Source organism: Musca vetustissima, unplaced genomic scaffold (assembly GCF_032173495.1).
Source record: "Musca vetustissima isolate MV318-11 ecotype Yass unplaced genomic scaffold, APGP_CSIRO_Mvet_v1 utg11625, whole genome shotgun sequence".
Taxonomy (NCBI): domain Eukaryota; kingdom Metazoa; phylum Arthropoda; class Insecta; order Diptera; family Muscidae; genus Musca; species Musca vetustissima.
In genome coordinates, this window is record NW_026885638.1 from 488,648 (window position 1) to 515,328 (window position 26,681).

The following is a 26,681-nucleotide window of genomic DNA, read 5'->3' on the forward strand; positions in this document are numbered from 1 at the left end:
GGGCGCTGTATAAATCGACATACATATGTGATAGTCGGTATCAGAATCTTAAAATTAATGTAAGTAAATAATTATGTAATAATATTAAAAGGCAAATAACACTTAGTCTATTCAAAATCATAAATTACATTTTGAATTTAAAATATTTATAACATTGTTGTTTAAATTTGTCGTCATTTTTTCCTGGAACCACGAAGTACAATAAAAAGAAGTCGGTGTTACCGACAAATATAAACACTTTTGTTTAGGGATGAGGTTGTACAAATTTGTGCATTACACTATAGACCCAGTGGCAGGTTTCTGAGGCAAAAAGTTAAAATTTCAAGTCATATATTTAAATAATAGCCTAGATAGACGGCGGCCTTAATTTGAATTCAAATTAATTTGAGCATTATTTCCTTTTATATGTCATGTTAAATGCACGAATTTAAACCGAATTTAGAAATTTCATTATGGCAATGCTGTTGACAATCAATAAATCATTTGTCAAATAGTTTACGTTTTGTGTAAATAAAAATGGAAAACACAACAGAAAAAGTATGTTTTTTTAATTAATTTAAGACGAAATATTAATAATATGAATTTTAAGATGTCAAAGGGGAAGAAACGTAGTGTATGGTGCGACAGAGATACACATCATTTACTGTAACTTTGGGAAGAACGTGCCATCAAGATATTGCGGCGCAAATGAACAATAAATTTACTGCGGAAGAGGTGCACATCAAGATTAGAAATTTCACGCAAAAATTTTATTTCTTTTCTTTCGCGCCTTCGTCATCCTCAGCAAAAAAGTGAAATAATTTAGGCGAAGTTATAAAAATTATGAAAGAGCAAAATGAAATGCTAAAATATGTGGTAGAAGATTGCCAATTTTTGTCAAATGAAATTGTAAGTGCCATCCGAGAACAAAATGAAACCAGCCGAGAATTTATTTATTTAATGAAAAATTTAATAGATAAGATTTAGAAATAAGTAATAGTATAGTCTTTCATTTACTTTAATATATAATAAAATATAATTTTACTTACTGAAACTCAATGCTATTGCATTTCTTATGATTTATGCTGTCACATCATTTTCACCGCTTCTTGTTGTGTGGCTAGGTTGAGGTGGTGCAGTTGAGTCTCCGGCAACATTTTCCATCCACACAGGAGAAACTTCATCGTTCTCCATTTTCAAGAAATCGTGCATGTGTTTATTATTTGGTCTGTTCCCGTACTGCAAGAATCTACTCGATTTTACTATTTTCTTCGATATCATAAAGGAAAATTCGTTATCGTAGTAAAAAGTAGTAGATTCTTGCAGTACGGGAATAGACCAATTATGTTGATATTTTTTGTTGATACTTGTAAGCCCCTATCTATTCTCCTGAATCTAGCTTTCAGTTGCCCAAATGCATTTTCAATCACGCGGCGACATTTGGATAGTCGGTAGTTCAACATTTTTTCTACATCTGGCTGATTTATTGAGAAAGGGAAAGGCTTCATCATATAGCGCGATAAGCGAAAAGCTGAAAAGCAACAAAGGCACATGAATACCGGCAATTATTTTACTGTTTTGGGCAAAAATGTCGAAACGTTTAATGCACTTTTCACAAAAATATAGGAGTCATTATTTTTCCCACTTGATCCGATGTTTATATATGTAAATTTTGACCTAAAATAAAAAAGTTAACATTTTCAAAAATGATTTAATATAAAATTTACCTGTAATCGCAACTTGCTAAAAGTATTACTGAATACCAGCCTTTATAATTGTGGTAATCCACGACATCTTTTTTCGGCTGAATTTCTATATGGCACCATCTACTGCTCCAGAACATTGTGAAAATCCAAGTTGTTCGAACCCATCAACAATCCCTTTAATTTCTTCAGCAGTATGAGGATATGAATTAACGCAATTAGATAGGTTATTATATATCGCATTGCAAAAATCTTCAACAATTTCACCAACGGTAATGCGTCCCACACCAAATAAACTTACAATAGTCCTACAAACATATATTCCGGTATTCCACGCCCTCCGGACGGCATAGAAATCGTTACGTATGCAGATGATTGTACGATTATGGCGTCGGGTCCCATTGTTGAAGACATATGTGTGAGGTTGAACGCATATCTCATCGATTTAGCAGCATTCTTCAAAGCGAGGAATATGAAAATATCCGCCGCGAAGTCGTCAGCCACACTTTTCACCACATGGACTGCGGAGATGAGAATGCCGTTGAATGTGCAGGTCGAGGGGCATACAATTCCGACCACCAACTACCCCAAAATACTCGGGGTCACATTTGACAGCATGTTCAAATCGTCCGCGCATACCACAGCTATCTGCGATAAGCTGAAAAGTAGGAACAAGGTCCTCAAGTCGCTTGCCGGCAGCACTTGGGGTAAGCGCAGGACCTCTTACAAAGCGATAGGTCGGTCTGTGGCTAGCTATGCGGTTCCAGTGTGGTCTGCGAATTCCAGTGATACGCAATGGAGAAATATTCAGACCTGTCAGAATGCCGCCCTGAGGACAGCGACAGGGTGCCTCCTCATGACACCAGTGGACCATCTTCATGAGGAGACGAAGATCCTTCCCGTACGTCAGCATAGCAATATGCTTTCGTTGCAGTACCTGCTTGGGTGTTTCAGGGACGATCATCCCAACCATTACATGGTGGATAGGACTCCCCCGCCCAGGCGTGTCAGGAAGGATCTGCATGATCTAGAGAGAGAGGTCCAACGATACAAAAGGGAGCCTCTAGATCAAGTTGCCTATCGAGCGGGTCTGAATGGCATTCATACAGATGCAGTAGCCGCAGCGCTGAACGGTTACAAAGTGAATGCCGTCCTCGGAGCTCACCCCCCACCCATCGCAGCTGAAGAACGTCAGCTGCCCAGACAAACCAGAGTAGTTTTGGCTCAATTACGTTCTGGATGGTGCAGTCGGCTCAATTCGTATTGGGCACGGATTGATGACCAGGTGCTAGATGTCTGCCCAGCATGTGGTACAGGCCCTCATACCACACTGCACTTGTTCAATTGCCCAGCCAAACCTACTCACCTTACTCCGGAAGATTTGTGGCTACAGCCAGTGGAGGTAGCTGCATTCCTAAATCTGGAGACAGAACTGGAGGAAACATAACAGGAAACATTCAATACATATAAACTGCTACAACAACAACAACAATAGTCCTATATTCCGCTGAGGATCCCAATGAAAATAGTGCAATTGCAACTCTCTTTTCAAGTGGTATACATGGCCTCATATTTGTGTCAAACTTTTCCATATTTCGAACTTTTTCGCAGATTTTTCGAAAAGCACTCCTGTTGAGGAGAAAGTTTTCCTTTAATCTGCTATCAGATTAAAGCAGGCACGCCATGTTCCCAAAAAGTTATATTCCGGTCTTAAAAAATACGTATATACATGTGAATGTTATACTATATGAAATGCACATAAAGCTTACCAATTTCCACAATTGCCTTTCTCTTACTTAAGCTTCTCCTTTTGCGATTCCAACTTGCAACAACACTTTGTGATTAGTGGTTGATAGTGCATGAATAACTCTCAAATTCTGGATCAATTTCAACAACAATCCTACGACCTAAAAAGGCATAAAAACAAAAACTCAACAACAATTTAAGCTTCCTTTCAAATAAGTATTTTTGTTTCACCAAGCATCATAGCTGCTAATCTTATATTTTGTTTTCTGTCCATTTGTTTGCTAGTGTCTTCCAAATTATTTTTATTTTTACACAAACAAATATTTATTTACAAGAATCAGCTGTTACATAAATGCAGAAACTACCGTCTGTCAGGATGAAGTTTTAATTCAAATTAAAATTTGTTTAATGCAAATTAACGTTCTCGTCTGTATACGGTATAAAATACAAAAACTTCAACCTGGCAACACCTAATCATGGCATACCAGGCCGTCAAAGATACTGCTTTTCACACTGTACATTTTTTGGTATGAACTCGTACTGCAAGAATCTACTTCTTTTTACTACGATAACAAATTTTCCTTTATGATATCGACAAACATAGTAAAAACTGGTAGATTCTTGCAGTACGGGAACAGACCGATCCGCAACCAATTTTTTTATAAGACTATCTTGTTCTATAGCAGAACTTTGGCTAGCTTTTCACTTGTGGACAAAAAGTAGATGAGTGAACATGTTTTCGCAGTGCCACTGTAAATTTTTAATTTTTTTCATTATAAGGGCGCAGGAAGAATTTAGTGACCATAAATGCATTTCTGATAGATATGAATAAAAAACATAAATTTTTGAACCGAATCACTGTAAAAAACAATACCGTTCAAAAATACCAAATCATATGTATATTCAGTGTAAAGGTATGAAAATAAAATATTAAATTTTATGAAGCTTTAAAGCAAAAAGTTTACCTAACCGAAGAATTGGTTTTGGACCCCATGTTTCTTTGGACCAAATTCGTTTTAGAACATTTGGAGTCTAGTTGTAAATGTCCGTCTGACTGGCCGACTGATGTGTACTATAACTATCGAAGGGAGTTACCGATTTCATACAATCTTTGCACTTCTTAATACTTAGTCAAAAAGTGGTAAACATTGTTCGAAGTATAAATTTTATAAAATCCTATTCCGATTTGAATCAAACATTGTTCAACCCATTATCTTTTGCCAAGCCTACAACAAGTCCGAAAGTGGGACCCATTGGTCCACATCTTCTAGTACCTCCTCCAGAAATCCAATGTTAGGCGAATGGAATGTCCGATTTGAACCAAACTTTGCAGAGTCTATAACAAGTTCTCCCCCAATAAGGATATTTTATAAACTTATAAATTTTATTAAATTGATAATGGTGTTTTTACACGATATGTATTTTACATATGTGCTGTCACTTATTTCATCCATATGTAATTCCTTATGTGTGTCAAAATTAGCTGCGTACACAAAACATTTATTTTTGTGTTCAAATCGGCATATGTATTTTACATATGACATAACCTATAAACAAACAGACACCTTCATTTTTTCTTAAATCAACATCATTTTTTTATTAAACACCTACAAACGAAATAATAATTTGTAATTATTGCCTTCTCATCCTTTTCTATGACTTGCAATTGAAATATTTTCTTCCACCAATGTGTATCATTCAAACAGCTGATTTCCTTATGTTTCACATACGAAAATAGAGCGCGTCCTATTCGGAAAAAAATACATATGTAATTGCATATCTTTTGACACATTGAAATTTCCGTATGTTTCACATGACGAGTTCGATTTCCATATGTAAAAAAGTGACAGCACATATGTAAAATACATATCGTGTAAAAACACCATAACCGATTTGACCAACATTAAATCTGAAACCCCTTTGATAGAAACATACATTATATAAAGCGAATAATAATTTTAATTCCTATGGACATATTACATCATTTAACACAGACTTCTAAATGACATGAATTGACATTTAGATTAAAAGCATAACAACAAACACCTACAAACTTGACTATCTTATTTGTGTTCCTTGGGTTTAGTCTCTTTCCATTTTGTCGCCCTTCAAATGATCTTCCACCGTTTACCTTTAAGGGATTCCAACGGTGTTAGAAAGGGTTCATGTCTCTCTCGTATGAACTAGGGTCGCTTAAGGGAACGCCCCCCCCCCCCCCCCCCATTTTCGACTTTAATTTTTCAAGATTTTCAATGGGCTGGCAAATCAATACCAATGCTTGTTAAGGTTTGTAACTTTGCACATATATAATTGAAGATTTAAAAGAGAAGAAAAATAATTTACAAAAAAATTTTGTAATTGTTTTGTTGTTGTTTTTTGCAATTAAAGAAAGTCCTTATTTTTGATGGCGGGCATGATAACTCCTCACTGGAGCATCGGAATCCGAAAATTCCAACGGTGTTAGAAGGAGTACATGTCTGGCTCTCGTATGAACTAGGATTACAGACTTCGCTCTAAAATTAACAAAATGGTGGACCTTTGAAAAAATATTTTTGGAAAATCGCCGATATTTTACCAAAAACCAAGTTAAAAAATAAGGAAGATCTTCACCGATTGGCTTTATCCTAGTTCATACGATAGCTATACACTCACAGTGAAACGTGTAAAAATCGATTGAGTTATTAGTTTTTGAGTTATCGTGCCCGCCATTCACAAAAAAATGTTTAGTGAAAAACGCGTTTTAAGTTTGAGAAGCCCTTCAGCCGTCACTTGATACTGACACAATAAATCGGCTATATCTTCAAGAGTTCTTGAGATTTTCACTTGAAATTTTGTAGGAACATTCATTAATTAGTGTAGATTCGAATTATATCAACAAAATTTTTGACCCCGAAAATGGGGGGGTCCCCTTAAAAATCAACAAAATGGCGGACCTTTGAAAAAAATATTTTTGGAAAATCGCCTATTTTTTACCACAAAATAAAAATAAGGAAGATCTTGACTGATTGGATTTAACCTAGTCCATACGATAGCTATACACTCACAGAGAAACGTCCCAAAATTTGGAATCGATCGGATTATTAGTTTTTGAGTTATCGTGCCCGCCATTTGCAAAAACGGTGTTTGGAGAAAAATGCGTTTAAAGTTTGAGAAGCCCTCTTGCCGTCACTTGATGCTAGGACAATAAATTGGCTATATCTTCAAGAGTTGCTGAGATTTTCCCTTGAAATTTCAATACAAAATAAAATTTTTTTGAGACCGAGAATGGGGACTCCTAGGAAAATACACATGACACAAAAGGGGCCGATATATATTCCATTAGCTATACCAAACATCCTAGGAGTACTAGCAGTGTACGTAAAAAATAAAAATTTCTATCTTAAATATTGTTATCTCTACCGTTAATTCAACAAACGAAAGCAGAAGAAGCCACACGTGCATAGTTGCTTTTTTGTTTTTGTTTTTTGTGAATAACAAAAAAGCAACTATGTACGAGTGGCTTCTTCTGCCAAAAATAAAATAAATATGTATACGCAACAAGTGTTTGTGTTTATTTGACATTTTTCAACACAAAACTAAAAACGCAAAATATTAATGAAAGGTTATGATTTCTTCCCAAAATCCAGTAGGGAATACCATCAAATGTTTGTTTCATCCATAACAAAGTAATTACTTCCAGACGAACATGTTAAAAACATAATTTTCATTTCAATTAAATTTGAATATATTTAAATTTATTTTGAATTTATTTGACATAGTATTCAAAACATTACACACACATTCACAAAATATGTATTTTGATTTGATTGAACAAGCCACCTTGAGAAAAAATTGAAATCGGTTGGTAGCTGTGTCCTACCTTGTAATAATTATACCAAGCGTCCACGCATGGTACAATTATAAAAGGTAACAGCAAATCCCAGCTGATTTGATTCCAACGTAATACTAGTGTCAATATGAATTTGACAAATTATGTTTTTAAAAATCACCCAACAGGAAAATTGGGAACGCATTCAATTCGAATTTGTTCTTTGTTAAATGTCCTCCCGTATTCAATTTACTCAATCTGCCTGCTGGGAAAGTTTGAGGAAGCAAATCTTTCTTCAAGGAACAACTCGCTATTCCCAGCATTTTCATATGTGTTACACATATATATGGCAATGGCTCAATTATAGGAAATATGTGGAAGCGATAGAAATATACATTTTATAGATTTTCATTCATATTTTTCAATTTTTATTTTGAGGATTCAAAAATATTTCATTTTCAAAATAAAAATAATTTGATGATAATTTGTTTGTTTGTTTACATTTTTCTGTCAAATGAGTTGACACTAGTAGAACTTACAACAACAAATTTCCATGTGGTTGTTGAATCGTTTTTTGTACAACAACACTTGCTGTTACCTTCTATTATTATACCATGGCGTCCACGTACGAATTTTCAAAGTTGAAAAAATTCAACTATGACGGAACGTAGTTTTGTTTTTTTTTTCTTTTGTTGAAAAAAGAAACAAAACATAAAGAAATATAATTTTTTTCAATAAGAATATGACATATTTGAACACATTTAATAATTTCTTAATTTTATTTCGTGATTTTGTTTAGTTCACTAACCAAATGGATTCGACGTATTTGGGTAATACGGCCGTACAAAACATTTTGCCGTAGTGGGGAAGTTGAATATTTTTGTACGCTTCGTAGGATTTAGGTAACGTTGTTATGTAAAAAAACTTAATTATTTCTAATTAAAGTGCGCAAATAAAAAGTTGTATTTCTTTATATTATTTGCTCTTTTATAAAAAATAGCGAAAATAACACAAAAATGTTGGAAAAAATCAATAGTTTGATACACGTATAACTTTGGTTTATTTAATATTTTTTTGTAAATCTCTTATTTTAAATTACAGCCTCGCGACGGCACGGCATAGGGTTGCATCGCTATTCTGGTATATGGGCCCATGTTTCTTGAACTATATCGCATAGTTACATTTTTGTTTCGGCATTGGCGACAAATCGTTATACATCTGCCCACACATTTTCTATCAGATTAAATCAATCCTTTTGAATACAAATCAGCCCTTTGTGTGTTTGCTGGTATCTTTAGGATAATTATAAAGTTGAAATGTGCATTTAATGCGGATTTCGATTCGATATGGTATTTAGCGGCAATTATTTCCTGTCTCTCCTATGCGCAACCTTAGAAACGTTTTTAGATTAGGTTGGTCCTTATCGCCGACTTGCGGGGTCCCTAATCGGCAATTCTCCCATGCCTCTCTTTCTCAACAATACTCTTCTTCAGCTGTCTCCATTCCACCTTATTCGTTTTCCCCTTTCAGTTCTGCTTTTATCGGCCATTTTGTCTTCACCCACATTTGCAGTTGGTGGAACGCTTTTACTTTTTTGCAGTTGTAGAAAAGGTTTGCAGAGAGTGGACGCAATTTCGCAATTCTTTTGAAAATAACTGTAAAAAAATAAATCCTGTGCTAAATAGTATTGTCTAATCGGAACATCGACAGCTACATATATGGGATTTTTTATAAAGAAAATAATGGGTTACGCATAGAAAAGACTAGAAGAACATTTTGCTCTCGTTTGGGGCGTCAAAAAAAAAAAAAAAAATAATCAATAATCCTTTGAGATCAAATGCAGAGAGAGGAATGAACAAGGAAGTAGATTAGAGAAGAACGAAGAAGTTTACCTAACCTGGCACTGAGAAAACCAACATGTCTGACGAAGAAGAATCTATGTCGGAAGGATTTTCCGCCAGTGAGGACGAGTGGAAACCCAGTAAGGAAACTCGTGGCGGCGAATCGTCGGACGATGACGATAGTGATTTCGAGGAGTCATCGCCAATAGCTGCTATTAGCGCATCCAGCGGTGGAGGCGGAAGGAAAAGGTAGGCTATTAAAGTAAAGTCTTTCATTGGCAATGTAACTAATCCAATACTTATTCCTTGAAACAGAGGGGAACGGGAGCCAAAAGCACGCAGTGCTGCCAAAAAAGGAACATCGAAGAAGCGACCTGGCCTGTCATTACGTGCCAAATTGTACAACAAATATAGGCCACTGCCAAAGACATGTTCTCCGCCGAGTAGTGAAGGCAAAAATTCACCATCGGCCTCTACTTCACGTACGAACTCAAAAAACGCCAAAACGCCCAATGAAAGTAGTAGAAAACGCAACGATAACGAAGACGATGGCTCTAGCAGCGACGGCAGCATCGACAACTATTTGGTTGATCCAAATCAAATTGACTTCGAGTCCAGTTTATTTAATTTGGACAAAGCTAACGAATGCAAACCATCAGTGTCACCAGTGCCCAATTTTGATTGCAACGCTGGTTTGGGTAATTTATCAGACTCAGAATCCGATGCTGACGAAAACAACGATTCCGGTAATTTTCATAAAACAGAAGACACTAAGGCTTTTGATTTTAGTGATTTATTACAAAATGCCAAAAGCCTGGAGAGGGTAAAAGAATCGTTGGCAAAGCACGCCGCTGAGGAGGCAGCTGCTATGAAAGCTGGCACACCTTCCAAGAAATCGTTGGGGTCTCAAATTGATACCATGGATGTATATTCGATACTTGCATTGGGCGAAAAACAACATCGATCTCACAACGATGGTGAGGACGAAGAGGACGATGATGACGAAGAAGAGGAAGATGTCAGATCAAAGGGTAGCAGCAGAGATCGTCATGGCAAAGAACCGTCGAAACTGAGCAAAACGAAATCAACTCGCGTCAAACGTCATACCAAAACCCGACCAGCCTCTACTGTGGTGGCGGGCGGCGAAACGGACGATTCCGATTTTGAGGAAGTTGCAGGTAGGAAACGCAAGTAGTGACACCTTGTATATTGGTTGGTGATGGTTGGTTGGCTATAGGCGTAATCGTATCGTCATTGTTATGATTGTAGTTAATTTTTAATGACATATTTTTGACTGTGTGTGTGTCTGATTTGTTGTAATTTTATAATTTAGTGTTGTCCCTAAGACAACTAAAAACTAACGAAGATATTTAACTGAATTAAACGAAGGGGATATTTTCTAATATAAGGTCTCTAATGCGCGCGCTTCCACAGTTTCAGTATTACAAACGAGACTGCAAAGATATTAAATGCTATTGCAAAATTAAAGACGATAAAGATAAGCTCCATATCTAAAAAAAGAACACACACATCTAGAAAATAATAAGAAGAATAGAAGCCATCATAAGCAAAATGCAAGATAATACATATTTCATAAATCATCTTTAGTTTATGATAGTAATGAACAATGCGGCGTGCGATGATAATCTAATAATTACAATTGAGAGTGTTTCGGAATTTTGTACAATTTAACGATTAATGGATAAATTCACAATTTTAATTTCGAAAACAGTCTCGAATATGTAGCTTGTTCATAGCTATCAAGAACGAAATTTTGTATATTTTTATTTTTATATTAAAAATTAAAGGTTGTGATATTTTGTATTCAACGCAATCTTTTCTTTTCAATTTCTTTTTACAATTTTACGTTGTCGACAGATATGTTTTTCTTTTTTACACTTCAACAAATTTAACGAATTATGGACTCGGATAATTTTACGATGACAAAATATACGTTAAACTAATTAGATAATTATATTTAATTAGAATTCGGTATGAAATCTTTTAAATTATAACAGAAAGTTCATCAGTGAAATCTGAAAAAGATCAATCCTCACGTGATAAATGGTAATTTAAACGTCTCTACTTTGCATACTCAATTATATAAGTCCATAATATCGCCATACTGAATATTTTAATGTTTTTTGTTTACAAAAATATGTTTTCCAACTCTTTTACTCGTCCTTTTGTTATCTCTTTTTTAATTATATTTATTATGATCTCATCGTTTAAGTTTCAATGCATTTAAGGGTTTTTCTCGAGCGTAACCTATTGTAGCAGTTATTAGATATAGTTAGGAATAACGACAATTTTATTTATACGAAATTCTAAAAAATATTTGATAATAACAACAAATGCAATATTGATAATAAAACTAATAACAATGGTCGGCACAAAAAATAATAATAGGATGTGGAGTGGTAACTGATTAACCATTACGGTAATTTGAATCAAAATGATGCATTCATATATTTGCCATGTCAGATATTACAAATATAAACTAAAAAGAAGATGCTACTTTTGTAAATCTTGTCAAAAATGGGAAAAACGCAAAACTAGTCAATGTAGTTAATTTAAATATTTAGAACTGAATTAAAACGAATTTACTTTAAAAATGTATTCATATGTTGAAATTATATAAAAAAATATTAAATTATATATTACAAACAAATAAAAAAGTTTGGTTTAAATCCAATATTAGCATCTTTGATTTAGAATAAAACCTATGAAGTCTACATAGTAATACACAAGTTAGTTCTCAACATATATTAAATAATTAGTTCAATAATTAAAAACAAAAACAATACAAAACATGCATACATACAACAACTGTTTGTTTAAAAATAAAACACTATACAAAAATAAAGATTACAATTACCAAAAAATTAAAAAACAAAATCAAAAATAATAGAAAAAAATACTAGTGCAATATAAAACACAAATATCGAAATGTTACAACAGAATCAAATCACAACTATTCAATATCATCAATGTCAATCATAATGTTATTATTATTATGAGTGTGTGTGTGTATTTTCACGAAATTTAATATGTTTGTTTGCCAGACTTTTAAACGTTGAATGGATGTTGAAAAATGAAAACAAAGTTTGATTTAAAGCACATTTGACATTTGCTGAATACACACAAATAAATGTTATAAAATATATCCAAACGCATTTTTTGTCTTTTTTTTCTTATTCAAAGTTAGCTTTATTGTTCCATTAAGTAGTTATTACTAGTTGATAAAAGCACTAGTTTTTAGAAATGACTGGACTAAAAAAACCCTTAAATGCATGCGTTTTAAATTAAATTAAATTTTTAAATTAAAAACAAAATATGGGCCTATAATAACGATTAGTAGGTTGACACCACAAAATGATATTCTACTTTACAAAAATGCTATCCGTATTTCGACCCTGAATTAAGAAATAATTACTTAGTTCCCCACACAAAATTTTCTGAGCGAACACCGATTTTTGTACGTAGTTCAATTCGAATCACTCTCTAAACAACAAATAAATTCGTCCCATCCCTAACAACTGAGAGCATATATCGAAAATATAGTAATTTTGGCAGCATGAACAAATTTCTAAAATTTACAATTTTTTTCAGAAAAAATGGAAGCGATGAATGAAAAGTATAAACATGATTAAAATGGAAAACATAAATTAAAAGTAAATAACTGTAGATTCTTACTATACTCAGGAGAAAGATAATTATTTTTTCTATTTAAATTCATAGGTAATGCACACAAATACGTTGAAATTTCGGTGTAAAAGAAGAAATGAATTAAGAATAGTGTTGCATAAACGGGTTAATTCATGTAGGTAAAAAAGGTATTTCCAAAATATCCGAATGAAATTTCACACATTTTAGCATTATGTATGAGGGTATAATAATTTTTTTTTTTTTCAGAAATTTAATGTGCTTTTTTTACTCCTCTATTTAAGACGGGGGGTTTTCACTTTGTGCTAGTGACTTTACTGTCCGAAAACAGTATCTCTTCTAGGATATGGCACTATACTTTCACCCCGAATTTTCGTAATCTCAAATCCATTTTTAGGGCTTCTGATTATTCATGATTAGTGTTAGAATTTGTAAACTGTTTAATATGTACGTAAGTATAAACTTCTTTCCTTCTTTCCATAAAATATGCAGATTAAACAAATTTTATATGTATATCTGAAATTTTACTGAATGATGACGAATTTTATTTTCTCTCAGATTCTTCCCAATATGCTGATACTTCAACAACGGCATCTAGTGACATTTCCCATTCCGGTAACCTTGAAATTCACATTGAATTGCCTGGAAGACAGCAAAAAGACAAAAAGACCCGTACACAACAGGACTTAGAAATGGCTTTGAAGAGAAAATTCAATCGAGACATGAGAGAACGTCAGCTTCTAATGCACAAGGCCAGTTTGTTGTGTCATTTCGGCCGTACCTATCGTTATAATCGGCTGCTTAATGACACAATACTCATGCAAAAGTCTCTAAAACTTTTGCCTAGCAAAAATGCATATCCTCCCGAAAGAGGTACTGAAATCAAGTACTACCAATCATTGGTGACCTGGTTTAAAAGCACCATACAATTGAATTCCCAAAATTTGTACCCAGACAAGAAAGCAATAAAGAAGAAAGCAATGGCACATCGCCAACTGCTCATGCAGATTGAGAACAAACAAGCTAGGTGCAAGCAGGATTATATATTCATATTTATAATATTGTTGCGTGGAATGGGTCTCCAGTGTCGTTTGATAAATAATATGCAACCCTTGCCATTGAAACCTCAGCAATCCGATTTGATATCAATGAAAGTGAAAAAGGAGGATGACAAGGATGAAGGCAAACGTGCTACAGTGAAGACGACAGGTGACGAGAAGAAAACAACAACAACTTCTAAGCACGTTGAAAAGCCAGGCACATCATCTAAAATCAAAGCCGTCAAAGAGGAAACCGTAAAAAGAGATAATAAGCACAACGAATCCAAGGAAAAGCCAAATTGTTCAAAGTCTGCAGTAGAAAAATTAACAAAGTCGGTTAAAACTGCAGACAAAATTAAAGACAGTCAGGAAGATAAAAAAGAGCTTCTAAACAAATCTGCTGCGTCGAAAGAGGAGGCAATACCCAACACTAAAACCTCATCTACTTCGAAAAAGGCAACAGATAAACCTAATTTAAATAAACTTACAGTACCAAAGGCAGCAGTGAAAATTGAAAAGGCAACTATTAATGTTCAAAAAGACACCTCAACGGATGAAGAAAAACACTTGGAAAATCTAGACAATATATCCAAAGATACCAGCGCAGCTAAGCCCAAAATATCTAGAATGCGTTCCAAATCATCTGAACCTACCCATGCAGATAGTAACAAATCGTCATCTACCCAGGCCGTTAAAAGTGAAAGAAAAGCCAGAGCCAAAAATCCAGTAACAAAGGCAAAAACTCGCGGTAAATCGACTGATACTCTCTCCCTAGTACAAACCTCCAATGAAAAACAACCAGAAGTCACTGTTAAGCAAGAACACAATTCCGCCAATAATGAAGAATTAGAAAATTCACAAAAAGAAAATTCGCCCAAACCCAAGAAAGCCAATTTGGCTAGGTTAAAACGGAATAACGTTGCAGATGATCCTGATAAGCCACCTAAAAAGAAACTGGTTATCGAATCAGGAACTCCATTGATTCCAACAGTTGTAATTAAGGGCGGTAAAGAAATAGTAAACGACACGCCGTCAACTGAGGACCCACCAACAACATCTACTCGTACCCGGGCTACCAGATCCCGTTCAAAATCTCCTCAAATTCACATATCAACAGCGTTCTTGCAAACAAAACAGTACAGAGAAAAATTCCCAGGCATTATACAACAAAATACAAATGTAAAAAATCGACAAGATCGTGGAAAAAGTCCCAGCGAAAAAGTGAAGATATCTGCCGATTTCCTCTCTCATGTCGACAAGAAGACAACAAATAAGAGGGTACTACGTTCCAGTCAAAAACCGAATGAATCGGAAACAGTTGAAGCTCAAAAAAGCACTGTTCATCTGCAAATCCCCCAAATGGATGGTGCCCATGATGATAATACTCAAACACAGGGTTCTCGTAACAAAAAAAGCACACGAAAGAAAAAACTAACTTCCCAAACAAATGTCAGCCATGATTCCGATGAAGATTTTGAACCATCACCAATAAAGAAACCAAAAATAGCTCCAACAGTTGCAAAAAAAGATCGTCGTGTTCTGTCTACAGATGAGGAGAGCAGTCCGGATAGACAAAGAAAGCCGACAGCTGGTGATATGTGGGTGGAAGTTTGGAGTGACGTTGAAGAACAATGGATTTGTTTGGATTTATTCAAGGGGAAGATTCATTGTGTCGATACTATCAGGGTAAGATAATGAATTCGTGTGAAAATGTGGACATTTGTAAAGAGCAGTTATTTGATAAAATAATATTTTGCAATTTTTATCGATTGTGTTTTTTTTTTCATTTAGAAATCTGCCTCTCCAAATATGGCTTACATATTTGCCTTCCAAAATGACCTCAGTATAAAAGATGTCACTGCACGGTATAATCCACACTGGACCAATGTTGTTCGCAAATCAAGAGTTGAAAAGTCATGGCTGGATACGGCTCTGCAAAAATACCTGGGTCACCGTACAAAACGTGATATCAAGGAAGACCAAGAATTGCGACGCATACACGAAGAGAAGCCATTGCCAACATCAATAAGCGATTATAAAAACCATCCATTCTATGCATTGGAACGACATCTGCTTAAATTTGAAGCCATTTATCCACCGACAGCACCGACTTTGGGTTTTATTCGTGGTGAGGCTGTATACTCCAGAGATTGTGTTCACACTTTACATTCAAGAGAAATTTGGCTGAAGCAGGCGAGAGTTGTTAAATTGGGCGAAAAGCCTTACAAAATTGTTAAAGCTAGGCCAAAGTGGGACAGAGTATGTTTGTATATCAAATGGAGTTTTTTAAGGGATATATCACATTTCTTTCTCTTCCTCACTTCTTAGATTACACAAACTATCATTAAAGATCAGCCATTGGAAATATTTGGCTACTGGCAAACTGAGGAATACGATCCACCTACAGCAGAGAATGGCATTGTTCCACGTAATGCCTATGGCAATGTGGAACTATTTAAACCGACTATGTTACCCAAGAAATGTGTTCACATGCGTTGTAAGTACTTAATGTAGTTATATTTTGCGTAGATGGCTAATTGTGTCTGCTCTAGTGCCTGGTCTAAATCGTGTTTGCAAAAAACTTGGCATTGATTGCGCCAATGCTGTGGTTGGATTTGATTTTCATCAAGGCGCTTGTCATCCTACCTATGATGGTTTTGTCATTTGCGAAGAATTCCAAGATCAAGTTACTGCCGCCTGGTATCAGGAACAAGAAGAACAGGAGCGTAAAGAGCAGGAGAAATACGAGGCGCGTGTGTACGGTAATTGGAAGAAACTAATACGAGGTCTACTCATTCGCGAACGTCTCAAATTAAAATACGGCTTATAATCTGCATTCACATTTATTTTCTATCATCTATCTATTTTTTCATTTGCAAACAACTACGTTTTAGGCAGCTGGAATTTCTGTCATATATATTTGTAATCATCTCCTTAGTTTTCATTTGGTCCCATAACCCAAATCACATTTTTGTTATATGTTTTTTGTGTATTTTTATGTTACAGATTGCACTTTCAACATTTTTTGATACTTTATGTATTTTTGTCCAAGCTTTAAATGAAAATAAAAAAAATCAATAAAAACATTTTTACGTTTTTAAGACTATGAAGAGATTTTTAAGGCTATAACAAAGGAAATAAATATTACTGCTTAAGGTAAGTAAACAAAATAGAATGACGGATTTGTCACAGATATGATACACGAAGTATCAACAGATGCTACTATGATCTAAGTAAGCAGTTTGGAAACAAGGCCACCTCCCGCCAGACCAAACTCACACTTTACAAGACGCTGATACTACACGTGCTGTTATATGGATCTGGGGGGTTACTCTGTATTGCGATGCGTAAGAAAAATTGTATCGCATCGCGTAATTGGTACTCTCTAATTCGTTTTCGTATCTCCTTTCGCATCTACTTTACGCAAATGTGGCATCACCGCAATCTGTAATGCGAAAACGCATGTCAAACTCGTTCGTTAAACGCAAATATCTTGCGTTAACAAAATAGCAAACGCAAATGAAGCGAAACATGTAAATAAGAAAAATTAAAGTTTTTATTTACATCTAAATTGATAATTATTTTGGGTGAAAGCCAAAAAAAGTTACAGTTGACGACTCAGCACCGTCAGTTCCAAACTTTAGTAGATTTTATGGTGCAACACAGCGATTTGGCAAGGGGCCAGTTGTAGAGTTCAAATGCGAAACGACGCGCCAAAAAATTGTAGAGAAAACTGGATGATGACCTTAATTCAGATGGACCTCCTGTAAGAGATGTCGCTGGTTGGGAAAAAGTAATGTTTTATATTTTATATATAAAATGTGAAACTATGTGTGCATATTTACAGGTTGGTGTTGATAACCACCTTGTCCAAGCAATTTCAACGTCCACTTTTATTGGATTTGGAATTGCTGTGGATCTATTTGGAACGACGAGGTCATTTTTAATAGCGTTTACTAAAAACATAAACGCATCTTTATTGTGACGAAAATTTTGTACAAATTTATAAAAATTAAATATTTGAAAACGTTTGACACATTATTCGTACTTCTATTTTCTCTTAAAATTCTTTTTTTTAGTTGGTTCGTCATTTTGTTTAAAAAAAAACACTCGTACCACATAAAAATATGTTTTTATTTACAATTTGTTGACGTTTCCTTTTGTCATTTTTCGTTATTGTTTACTTTGTGGTCCCAGTGTTGCCCTATTTTGGATTTATTTTGCGAATGCGTTTGCGTGAGCGATACAGAGTACCAAATTGCACTCTTAACGCATTTAGCTTTCGCATCGCACTGGCTTTCGCAACACAATACAGAGTAACCCCCCTGAAGCATGGGTACTTGCGCAAGCAGATGAGGCAGCTCTTAAGGGGTGTTTGAAAAAAATTCTCCGATCTGCGTCGATTGTGAATATCGGCGTCGAATGAACCACGAGCTCTACAATTTATACGCGGACATCGACATAGTCAGTCGTATTTAGCTGCAGCGACCACGGTGGCTAGGCCATGTTGTGCGAATGAATGAGAATGTCCCAGCTCACAAAACATATAAAAGCGAACCTACTGATGGTTCCCGTAGAAGGAGATGGCCACGAATTAGATGGAAAGACCAAGTAGAAAACAACATCTTGGAACGTGGTCTTTTAAATTGAAGGAGATGCGCACAAGACCGACGCGCTTGGAAATCTTTTGGAACAAGTTGAGTTTAGGGGCTCATCTCCGATTTTTCTGAAATTTTTGTCATAGGTAGATCTCGTCTCCCTGATCACGAAAATATATAACTTTCATGGGGGAAGTCCATAATTCCCGAGATATGGACCTCTAAAGTTCCGAAATTCCTATGCTCATAACTTCGTTATTTATGAATCGGTGAAGGTAATATTGGTATGATTGTAAAGCGTACACATTATATTTCCACTTAAATTCGTCTTAATTAAAAATTATCCAAAATAGCCGGCCTTCGGCCGGGGATTTAAGACTTTCTCCTATGGACGGGCGGAAAATTCGGCTAACGCATCAACAATGTTTTTTAAACTATTTTTTTCTAAATAGCCGGTCTTCGGCCGGGGATTTAAGACTTTCTGCTATGGACAGGTGGAAAAATTGGCTACGCGATTAAAATTTCCTTTATATCAACGTTTTTCTTATATAGCCGGCCTTCGGCCGGGGATTTAAGACTTTCTCCTATGGACAGGCGGAAAATGCGGCTAACGCATCAACAATGTTTTTAAACTAATTTTTTTCTAAATAGCCGGCCTTCGGCCGGGGATTTAAGACTTTTTGCTATGGACAGGTGGAAAAATTGGCTACGCGATTAAAATTTCCTTTATATCAAAGTTTTTCTTATATAGCCGGCCTTCGGCCGGGTAATTAAGACTTTCTCCTATGGACAGGCGGAAAATTCGGCTAACGCATCAACAATGTTTTTAAACTATTTTTTTCCAAATAGCCGGCCTTCGGCCGGGGATTTAAGACTTTCTGCTATGGACAGGTGGAAAAATTGGCTACGCGATTAAAATTTCCTTTATATCAACGTTTTTCTTATATAGCCGGCCTTCGGCCGGGGATTTAAGACTTTCTCCTATGGACAGGCGGAAAATTCGGCTAACGCATCAACAATGTTTTTAAACTAATTTTTTTTCTAAATAGCCGGCCTTCGGCCGGGGATTGAAGACTTTCTGCTATGGACAGGTGAAAAATTGGCTACGCGATTAAAATTTCCTTTATATCAAAGTTTTTCTTATATAGCCGGCCTTCGGCCGGGGATTTAAGACTTTCTCCTATGGACAGATAGAAAATGCGATCGAAATTTTCTTTTAAATAAACATGTTTCTCTAAATATCCGTCAATATTACCATTGTCGGCCTACAAATGTCCAAGTTATGAGCATATGAATTCCGGAACTTCAGAGGTCCATATGTCGGGAAATATGGGTTTCCCCCATGAATGTCATATATTTTCGTGATCAGGGAGACGAGATCTACCTGTGGTAATAATTTCAGAAAAATCGGAGATGAGCCCCTAAACTCAACTTAAGCCAATCTTTTTTAAGCTCGGCTTATGGGACAACCATTCTGTAAGAAGCAAGCTAAGTAAGTAAGTATGATACACGAAGTGAAGTGTGTTCAAATTGAAACTGACCACAGACAAATCAAATCATTTCTTATAAACACATCAGACAATGTGTTGGGATTATAGAATGGACGATAGTCAGTCAAAATTTAAATCCGGCGGCCTAATAAGTTTCTAACATGAAACATTTCTTCTGCTTATTGTGAGAAGTGAGTCCGCGTGTATTTTCTAAATGTATAGATTAGCGTATGTTGTGTATATATACAGTATCTTAACACACAATGCTCTTACACTAAAAAATACTATAATCTTTTATATTCAATTAGATTGTTAAATAAATTTATTTATCGATTTTTAAAAGCGAATTTGAAATATTTTACAATATATATTTGTTTGGATATACCATTGTTAATAGATGTTCATATATCCTTTTGTCCTGGTAGTACATACATATACACGTTCATAATTATACGATATACATATGTGTAGAATAAAGTATTTTATTTTTTATTTTTCATATTTATGCTATTTTCTTCACACTTTACATATGAATTAGTCATTTGGTTAACAATAGAACATGGAATGGGTCAAATGAAAGAATATATTTCTTAAAGAAATCAGCCAACAAAATACATTTTTAATAAATTAGAAAATAAAAAGAAACAATACATTGAAGACTTTATATCTAATAATAAGTACATACGATAAATTCTTTTATTGTTACAAAAATCAGAGTCTTTTTATATAAGTGAAAACAGCTACCGAATATACGAAGGGTTAAATAAGAAAAAAAGAACAATACTATTATCCAGTCACTGTTAACAATCTTTGGTGTTTCCATATACATAATTAATTATAATCAAATGCAACAGACATTTTATTTTGCGCTTTCTTTACGATTTCGTATGAAATGATGATGACGAAGATGTTGGCGCTTGGTTGCTGGAATGTTGTTGGAACTTTCTTTGTGTTTGACTGTGATGGTACTTCTGTGGTGGTGATTGTATTGCCGTCGTTGCATTTCTACTGAGATCGTTTAAATGCTGTGGTGCACTATTTGCTATTACTGAGGATTGCTGTTCGTGTTGGTGCTGTTGCCGTTCTTGGTTGTGTGCTGCATAACTTTTTAAATAATCAATATACATGCGTCTAGCTTGGTTCAGAACTCGAGTCACATCATGCTTACGCACCATTTTATCAAAGTGCATTGCTATTTCATTGTAGTCCATGTGGGCTTTCATAATGACATTCCGATGCTGCAATAGTAAAGTAAGACAGAGAAACATAAGGAACGGATTGCCACCTCCAAATTCCGAAGGCGGTGGCAATCTTGTTGCCGGTGTGGAATTTGTAGAGTTTCCGCTGGGGATGGACTGCTGCATTGATGATGACGTTTTTGAAAAGGCGACTTCATCAGCCGCATTTGTAGCCATCTCATCGACATCGCCTGTCTCGGGTACAGTAGTTGAAACAGGAATCAAAACTTCGGGCAATGAACTCGAACTACTTGATGCGTGGCTGTAAAAAGGTTCACAACTACTGCTATTCTTAATGCCTTTCTCCACTTTAGTTGAATAACCTGGATTTGCAGTTTCCTCGAGAAAAGGATTCAAAGTAACACTGTCGTTATTTCTATTTTTATTATTTCCATTCACATTTGGATCTAATCCTCCATTTGGAATTAGCATGGCTCTGACTTCGCTGTGATTTTCAACAGAACTTCTTAAGGCATTACTATCATGATCCACATCAAGATCTTCTATCATATCCAACGAGTCCTTCCCAAGTTTTTCATATTCAATTTCTGAACATGTGGAGTCCTTAGTAACTGTATTGTCACCAAATACCTGCCTATCTAAATTATCAGCTTCCATGTGCAACTCTCGTATTATCGCCGGATAGTCTAAATCTGGACCTTCCTCTGGTGTGGTATTCGCATGGTCATGTCGGATTTCCTGATGGCTGGGTGTCCTAGCATTTTGACGTTTATGTTGTGATGTCGCTTCCATTGTAGGCGTACGTTCTGGTGTGTGAGTTTGGGAAGAAAGTGAATTGAGCTCTAGATGTAAACTATTGCTGCTTAAATTATTTGCTTGTTGTATTGCTGTGGCCGCTGTTGAACAGCTCCAGGTGTTATTGGTTGTGTCAGGTATTGACGATGAGTCGGACTCTTCAAGTGATGAGGTAAAACCTCCTTTGGTGAGTTGTACAAGGGGATGAGGTGTGGGAGAAAGCTTTTGCGGAGAAGGTGTTTTGCGTGATTTTTGTGCAACGTTGTCGTCGCTTGACAAAACTGACGTACTTGTCTTGTCGACATTTCCCACACGGCTTTTGTTCATAGATGCAAAATTCAGAAATTCATTGAAATTTTTCACCAATCGTTGTTGAGATTTCTCGTTACATTCTTCGAGAGACAAACCTGTCAGATTATACACATGACTGTGAATCATTAGTCAAAATTAAATGCCAGTCCATTACTTACCCTTTCGACTAGTGGCTGCAATTTTTTCCTTGAGATCTTTGAAATGACCTCCACTCGTGTTACTGGCATTCGTTAACTGTTTTACAATTATATTGCTCACAGTATTATAATTGGATATTATTTTTTTGTTTTGTAATTTTGCAATGCCCTTGGGCAGTGGAAGTGCTTTCTTATCGCCCGTTTCATTAGTTAGCCCATCATCCTGAGATACGTTATTCGTGCCATTGTTTGTAAGGTCGGAGCCAACCAAGGACGACGATGAACTGCTACTCAAGAATGCCTTGTGTATTCCCGACGATCTGGGTGTGGGAGCGTTTTCTGTCTTCATGGAGGTATCGTCTTTAAATGGATTTGTATCGTGAAACGTAAAATGACTACTGTGATCAGAAAACACATCATCGTCCTCCGATTGGTCTGTGTCTAGCTGCCTATCTGGCGTAGCTGTTGAACACACTTCTAGAGCATCTGGAGTTTCATGTCGGCCTTCAAGTAGTTGCAACATTTTGGTCTCATCCAAAGATTGTCGATTAGATGGGATTTTCCGTCTGTTGCGTTTTGTAGCAACATGGCGGGCCATATTATCATCAAGGCTTTGATTCAAGCGTCTAGTGCAATCCAATTTGGATGTGAATGATCCAGATCCCTGATTTAGACTTGACGTAAGAGATGAGCTTAGTGAATGTAATGAAGCAGAGGAACTCTGTCTCCTCAAGTCGCAAACCTTTGTATAGGCATTCTCTCGTGGCTTTGCCATGAAGTAAGAAGGGCTAATAGGAGGCATTGCGCCGCCAACACTAGTTGGTGTAGATGGTAAAATCGTTTCAGTGATTGGTACAAACTCCTTTTCAAACAACTTCAGTTCCTTATCAACGCTAGTTTCGTACTTCAAAGAACTCCACTGAACCTCCAACATCCGTAGCGCATCTTCGAAGGGAAACTCTCTTTTCATTTCGAGCAACAACCAACGATAACAGAAGAGAAGGTCATCTGCTTGCTGTGATTTTAAGTACTCCCAGAAATCCGAATCGTAATAGCTTAACGCTTCAGTAAGATGAGCAAATTTCTGTGTCATTGCTATTCCGTCCAGCATAAAGTTCCCCCTCACCCTCTCCATGATGGCGCAGAAGCAAATGTAAGCTTGTGCTTCATCATTCATCGTTACCAACAGCGGAGAGGCTATATCGGACATGCCTTGGCAATAGCTGACTGATGGGTGATTTAGAGCATATGTAGTAAGAATGTTAAAAAGGGAGGCTATATTCTGATTGTCGTCATTGCCTGCATAGAATGGATGCAGTCGGTCCGTGCGCAAGACATCCTTCTTAACCATACTGGTGACATACGCCAATTCCCCAACTACGTAACCTGTAAAAGGAAGGGGGGGACACTGTAATATTAAATGCTTTGTTCCTATCGAATTGTTCTTACCCTGTTTTATGGCCGTTTTCCATACGTCTCGTAATTGATAATATTGTTCCGATTTGCGGCGCATATAGTCCATCCGTTGATGACCATTCATACCGGCAGGGTAAACATTTAGGATGTGCTTCCAAACCACCCTTCGCAGACTGGGATCGATGCCACCCAAGAAAATCACCTTTCGTAGTTCATCTGTCCTTTGGATTTGACCCAGGGCATCCAAGTACATACGGAATTCATTGTCAGCCAACGATGGCCTAGGTGGCATTGCAGCCATTGTTTCTTCGTTGAGATTAAATGCCTTCTGAACCATCGTAAAGGTCTTCTCCATTTGATTCATGATAAGACCGGGCAACTTTGTTTGCATTTGCTGGACATATTTTTGTGAAGCTCCAATGGACTGCTGCAGCGGTGATATTAACTCACGAGCCGATGAGCCCGTGGGTGTTACTCCAGTGCTGCTGCTGACTGATCCCGAACCAATCAACGCCGATGATGCACTGGCCGTACTCTCGGGATCCCAATCCTTCACTTCGGTAAAGGGTTTAATGTCGATCTGTAACATAAGGCATGGTTCCGTAGATGTCTGTATGGATATATTGTGAATTCTGAGAAATGCCGCATCCAAGTCCCAATCGGACAAGACAGCCAGGTATATTTCATTACCGGCTGGATCGTACGCCTTATATTTTATGGAGAAGTCCGATTTGATATCGAAGGCTTTGGCTAACAATGAATATAACACTTCTAAAGAGGTTATTTGAGGGTCAACGCTGAACTTACGCCATTCCGGCGGTCGATTCGGTTCACATTTCTGCAATAGAAACAACATCAACAAGAGAAACGTAAAAATCCTTGAGCCACTCTTGCCATTCACATTCCATCGTGCCAACTTACCTTCACTTTGCAACGCACCGCCTCCCTCGTATGAGCGAACACGTTGTTGGACATTGTGGCAAACGATGATCGATCCGTTCTAAAACAATGTCCCGAAGTAATGAAATCTTAAAACATATTGAAATCTGAGTTTTGGTGAATTATTTTGCGAAATATTAATTTCTTCCAATTGGACCAATTGGAAGAAGGTAGGTGAAGTGATGAGAGAGTGAAGTTGGTCGTAAGCCCTCTTTGTTTCTTTGCGTCACTTCTGAGCCGATTGAACTTAAAAACGTCCCATTTGCAAGAGACAAGAGAGAATGGCGGATAAATAATACACTCAAAACAAAATGACCGAGAGTTGATATTGTTTACGAATGATTGTAATAAACAACGGCCGAGAGGAATAGGAATCATCTGATAGCAATGCGGATTCTATTAAATGAACGATCGGAACCATTTCTACCTGAATTTCGAACGAAAACTATTATCGGATCGAAACTGTGTTTAAAATGTTTTTCATTTACTTTTCAAACAACATCTTTATGGTACAATTATAAAAGGTAACAGCAAAACCCAGCTGATTTGATTCCAACGTAATACTAGTGTCAATATGAATATGACAAATTATGTTTTTAAAAATCACCCAACAGGAAAATTGGGAACGTATACAATTCGAAACTTTTCTTTATTAAATGTCCTCCTGTATTCAATTTACTCAATCTACCTGCTGGGAAAGTTTGAGGAAGCAAATCTTTCTTCATGGAATAACTCGCAATTCCCAGAATTTTCATATGTGTTAAGGGCTCCATACACTATACATCATGCCGTACAGCATTTATCATAGTCCTGATTTATATTAGGCGAGTTTACTTGCGGCTATTTTTATCGTTCTCTTTTGAACTTGCTTCATTCGTCTATACAAGGCAATTCGATTTCAAATATTTTCAATATTTTTTTTTTGACAATGTTCTGGATTGGTATTTAAAATTACTGACACTACAAACAAAATTCACAAAACGAATTGCCAGAAAATTGTCGGTACGAGCAATTTTTCAAGTTCTATTCCCCTTGCCCCTCTCTCCTTCAAACAAAGACTTGGCGCAATTAAACTCACCTAATATAAATTGGGACATAGTATGTGTTATTTTTTGAAAGTTTATTTATGTATGTGTGACACACGCAATGCATGAAGAAAATCAAAATAGTTTTGATTTTGAAAATAAAAACCTATCAATCTGGTGAATAATATTCTGTTTGAAAGTTGTCAGTAAAAAAATTTATATAGAAAAATAATAAAATTATGACGGAATAAAAAACAACTGAATTTACGACACAAAATGCAATTTTTGGGACAAAAATCGATTTTTTGGAATAGTGATTGAAGTTTGCCATAAACCAGCCAAACTCACATATACAGAAAGGGGTTCATCGGCATGACGGCATGATTTATAGTGTATGGGACCCTTTACACATATAAGTGGCTATACATGGTACATTTATAAAAGGTAACAGCAAATCCCAGCTGATTTGATTGCAACGTAATACTAGTGTCAATATGAATTTGACAAATTATGTTTTTAAAAATCACCCAACAGGAAAATTGGGAACGCATACAATTTAAAATTGTTCTTTATTAAATGTGCTCCCGTATTCAATTTACTCAATCTGCCTGCTGGGAAAGTTTGAGGAAGCAAATCTTTCTTCAAGGAATAACTCGCTATTCCCAGCATTTTCATATGTGTTACACATATATATGGCAATGGCTCAATTATAGGAAATATGTGGAAGCGATAGAAATATAAATTTGATAGATTTTCATTCATGTTTTTCAATTTTTATTTTGAGGATTCGAAAATATTTCATTTTCAAAATAAAAATAATTTGATGATAATTTGTTTGTTTACATTTTTCTGTCAAATGAGTTGACACTAGTAGAACTTACAACAACAAATTTCCATGTGGTTGTTGTATCGTATTTTGTACAACAACAATTGCTGTTACCTTCTATTATAATACCATGGGCTCAATAATAGAAAAAATGTGGAAGC

The 26,681-nt window shown here is 36.0% G+C and overlaps 3 protein-coding genes across 3 annotated transcripts; 2 read left to right on the top strand and 1 right to left on the bottom strand.

Annotated features, from left to right (window-relative positions):
- The first annotated feature begins 9,114 nt into the window (after nucleotides 1-9,114).
- Nucleotides 9,115-10,347, top strand: LOC133332856 (DNA repair protein complementing XP-C cells homolog). The gene is made up of 2 exons (XM_061541226.1): nucleotides 9,115-9,326; nucleotides 9,393-10,347. Exons 1-2 carry the CDS (start codon nucleotides 9,154-9,156, stop codon nucleotides 10,270-10,272), a joined length of 1,053 nt encoding a protein of 350 aa, XP_061397210.1. The 5' UTR covers nucleotides 9,115-9,153; the 3' UTR covers nucleotides 10,273-10,347.
- Nucleotides 10,348-13,188: 2,841 nt separating this feature from the next.
- Nucleotides 13,189-16,613, top strand: LOC133332861 (DNA repair protein complementing XP-C cells homolog). Its single transcript, XM_061541231.1, has 5 exons — nucleotides 13,189-13,198; nucleotides 13,302-15,469; nucleotides 15,575-16,042; nucleotides 16,112-16,280; nucleotides 16,336-16,613. Exons 1-5 carry the CDS (start codon nucleotides 13,189-13,191, stop codon nucleotides 16,611-16,613), a joined length of 3,093 nt encoding a protein of 1,030 aa, XP_061397215.1.
- A 4,126-nt stretch (nucleotides 16,614-20,739) lies between these two features.
- On the bottom strand, nucleotides 20,740-24,733 carry LOC133332864 (uncharacterized). The gene is made up of 4 exons (XM_061541235.1): nucleotides 24,652-24,733; nucleotides 23,764-24,568; nucleotides 22,336-23,700; nucleotides 20,740-22,272 (listed from the first exon to the last, which is right to left on the bottom strand). Exons 1-4 carry the CDS (start codon nucleotides 24,703-24,705, stop codon nucleotides 20,747-20,749), a joined length of 3,750 nt encoding a protein of 1,249 aa, XP_061397219.1. The 5' UTR covers nucleotides 24,706-24,733; the 3' UTR covers nucleotides 20,740-20,746.
- Between the last annotated feature and the right edge of the window lie 1,948 nt (nucleotides 24,734-26,681).

Coding starts and splice junctions, on each gene's coding strand:
- LOC133332856 (XM_061541226.1), top strand. CDS start 9,154: ATGTCTGACGAAGAAGAATCTATGTCGGAAGGATTTTCCGCCAGTGAG. Junction 9,327..9,392: donor GGTGGAGGCGGAAGGAAAAG/GTAGGCTATTAA, acceptor TCCTTGAAACAG/AGGGGAACGGGAGCCAAAAG.
- LOC133332861 (XM_061541231.1), top strand. Junction 16,043..16,111: donor CTAGGCCAAAGTGGGACAGA/GTATGTTTGTAT, acceptor CTCACTTCTTAG/ATTACACAAACTATCATTAA. Junction 16,281..16,335: donor GAAATGTGTTCACATGCGTT/GTAAGTACTTAA, acceptor TGTCTGCTCTAG/TGCCTGGTCTAAATCGTGTT.
- LOC133332864 (XM_061541235.1), bottom strand. CDS start 24,705: ATGTCCAACAACGTGTTCGCTCATACGAGGGAGGCGGTGCGTTGCAAA. Junction 24,569..24,651: donor CGGTGCGTTGCAAAGTGAAG/GTAAGTTGGCAC, acceptor TTTCTATTGCAG/AAATGTGAACCGAATCGACC. Junction 23,701..23,763: donor GAAAACGGCCATAAAACAGG/GTAAGAACAATT, acceptor TTCCTTTTACAG/GTTACGTAGTTGGGGAATTG.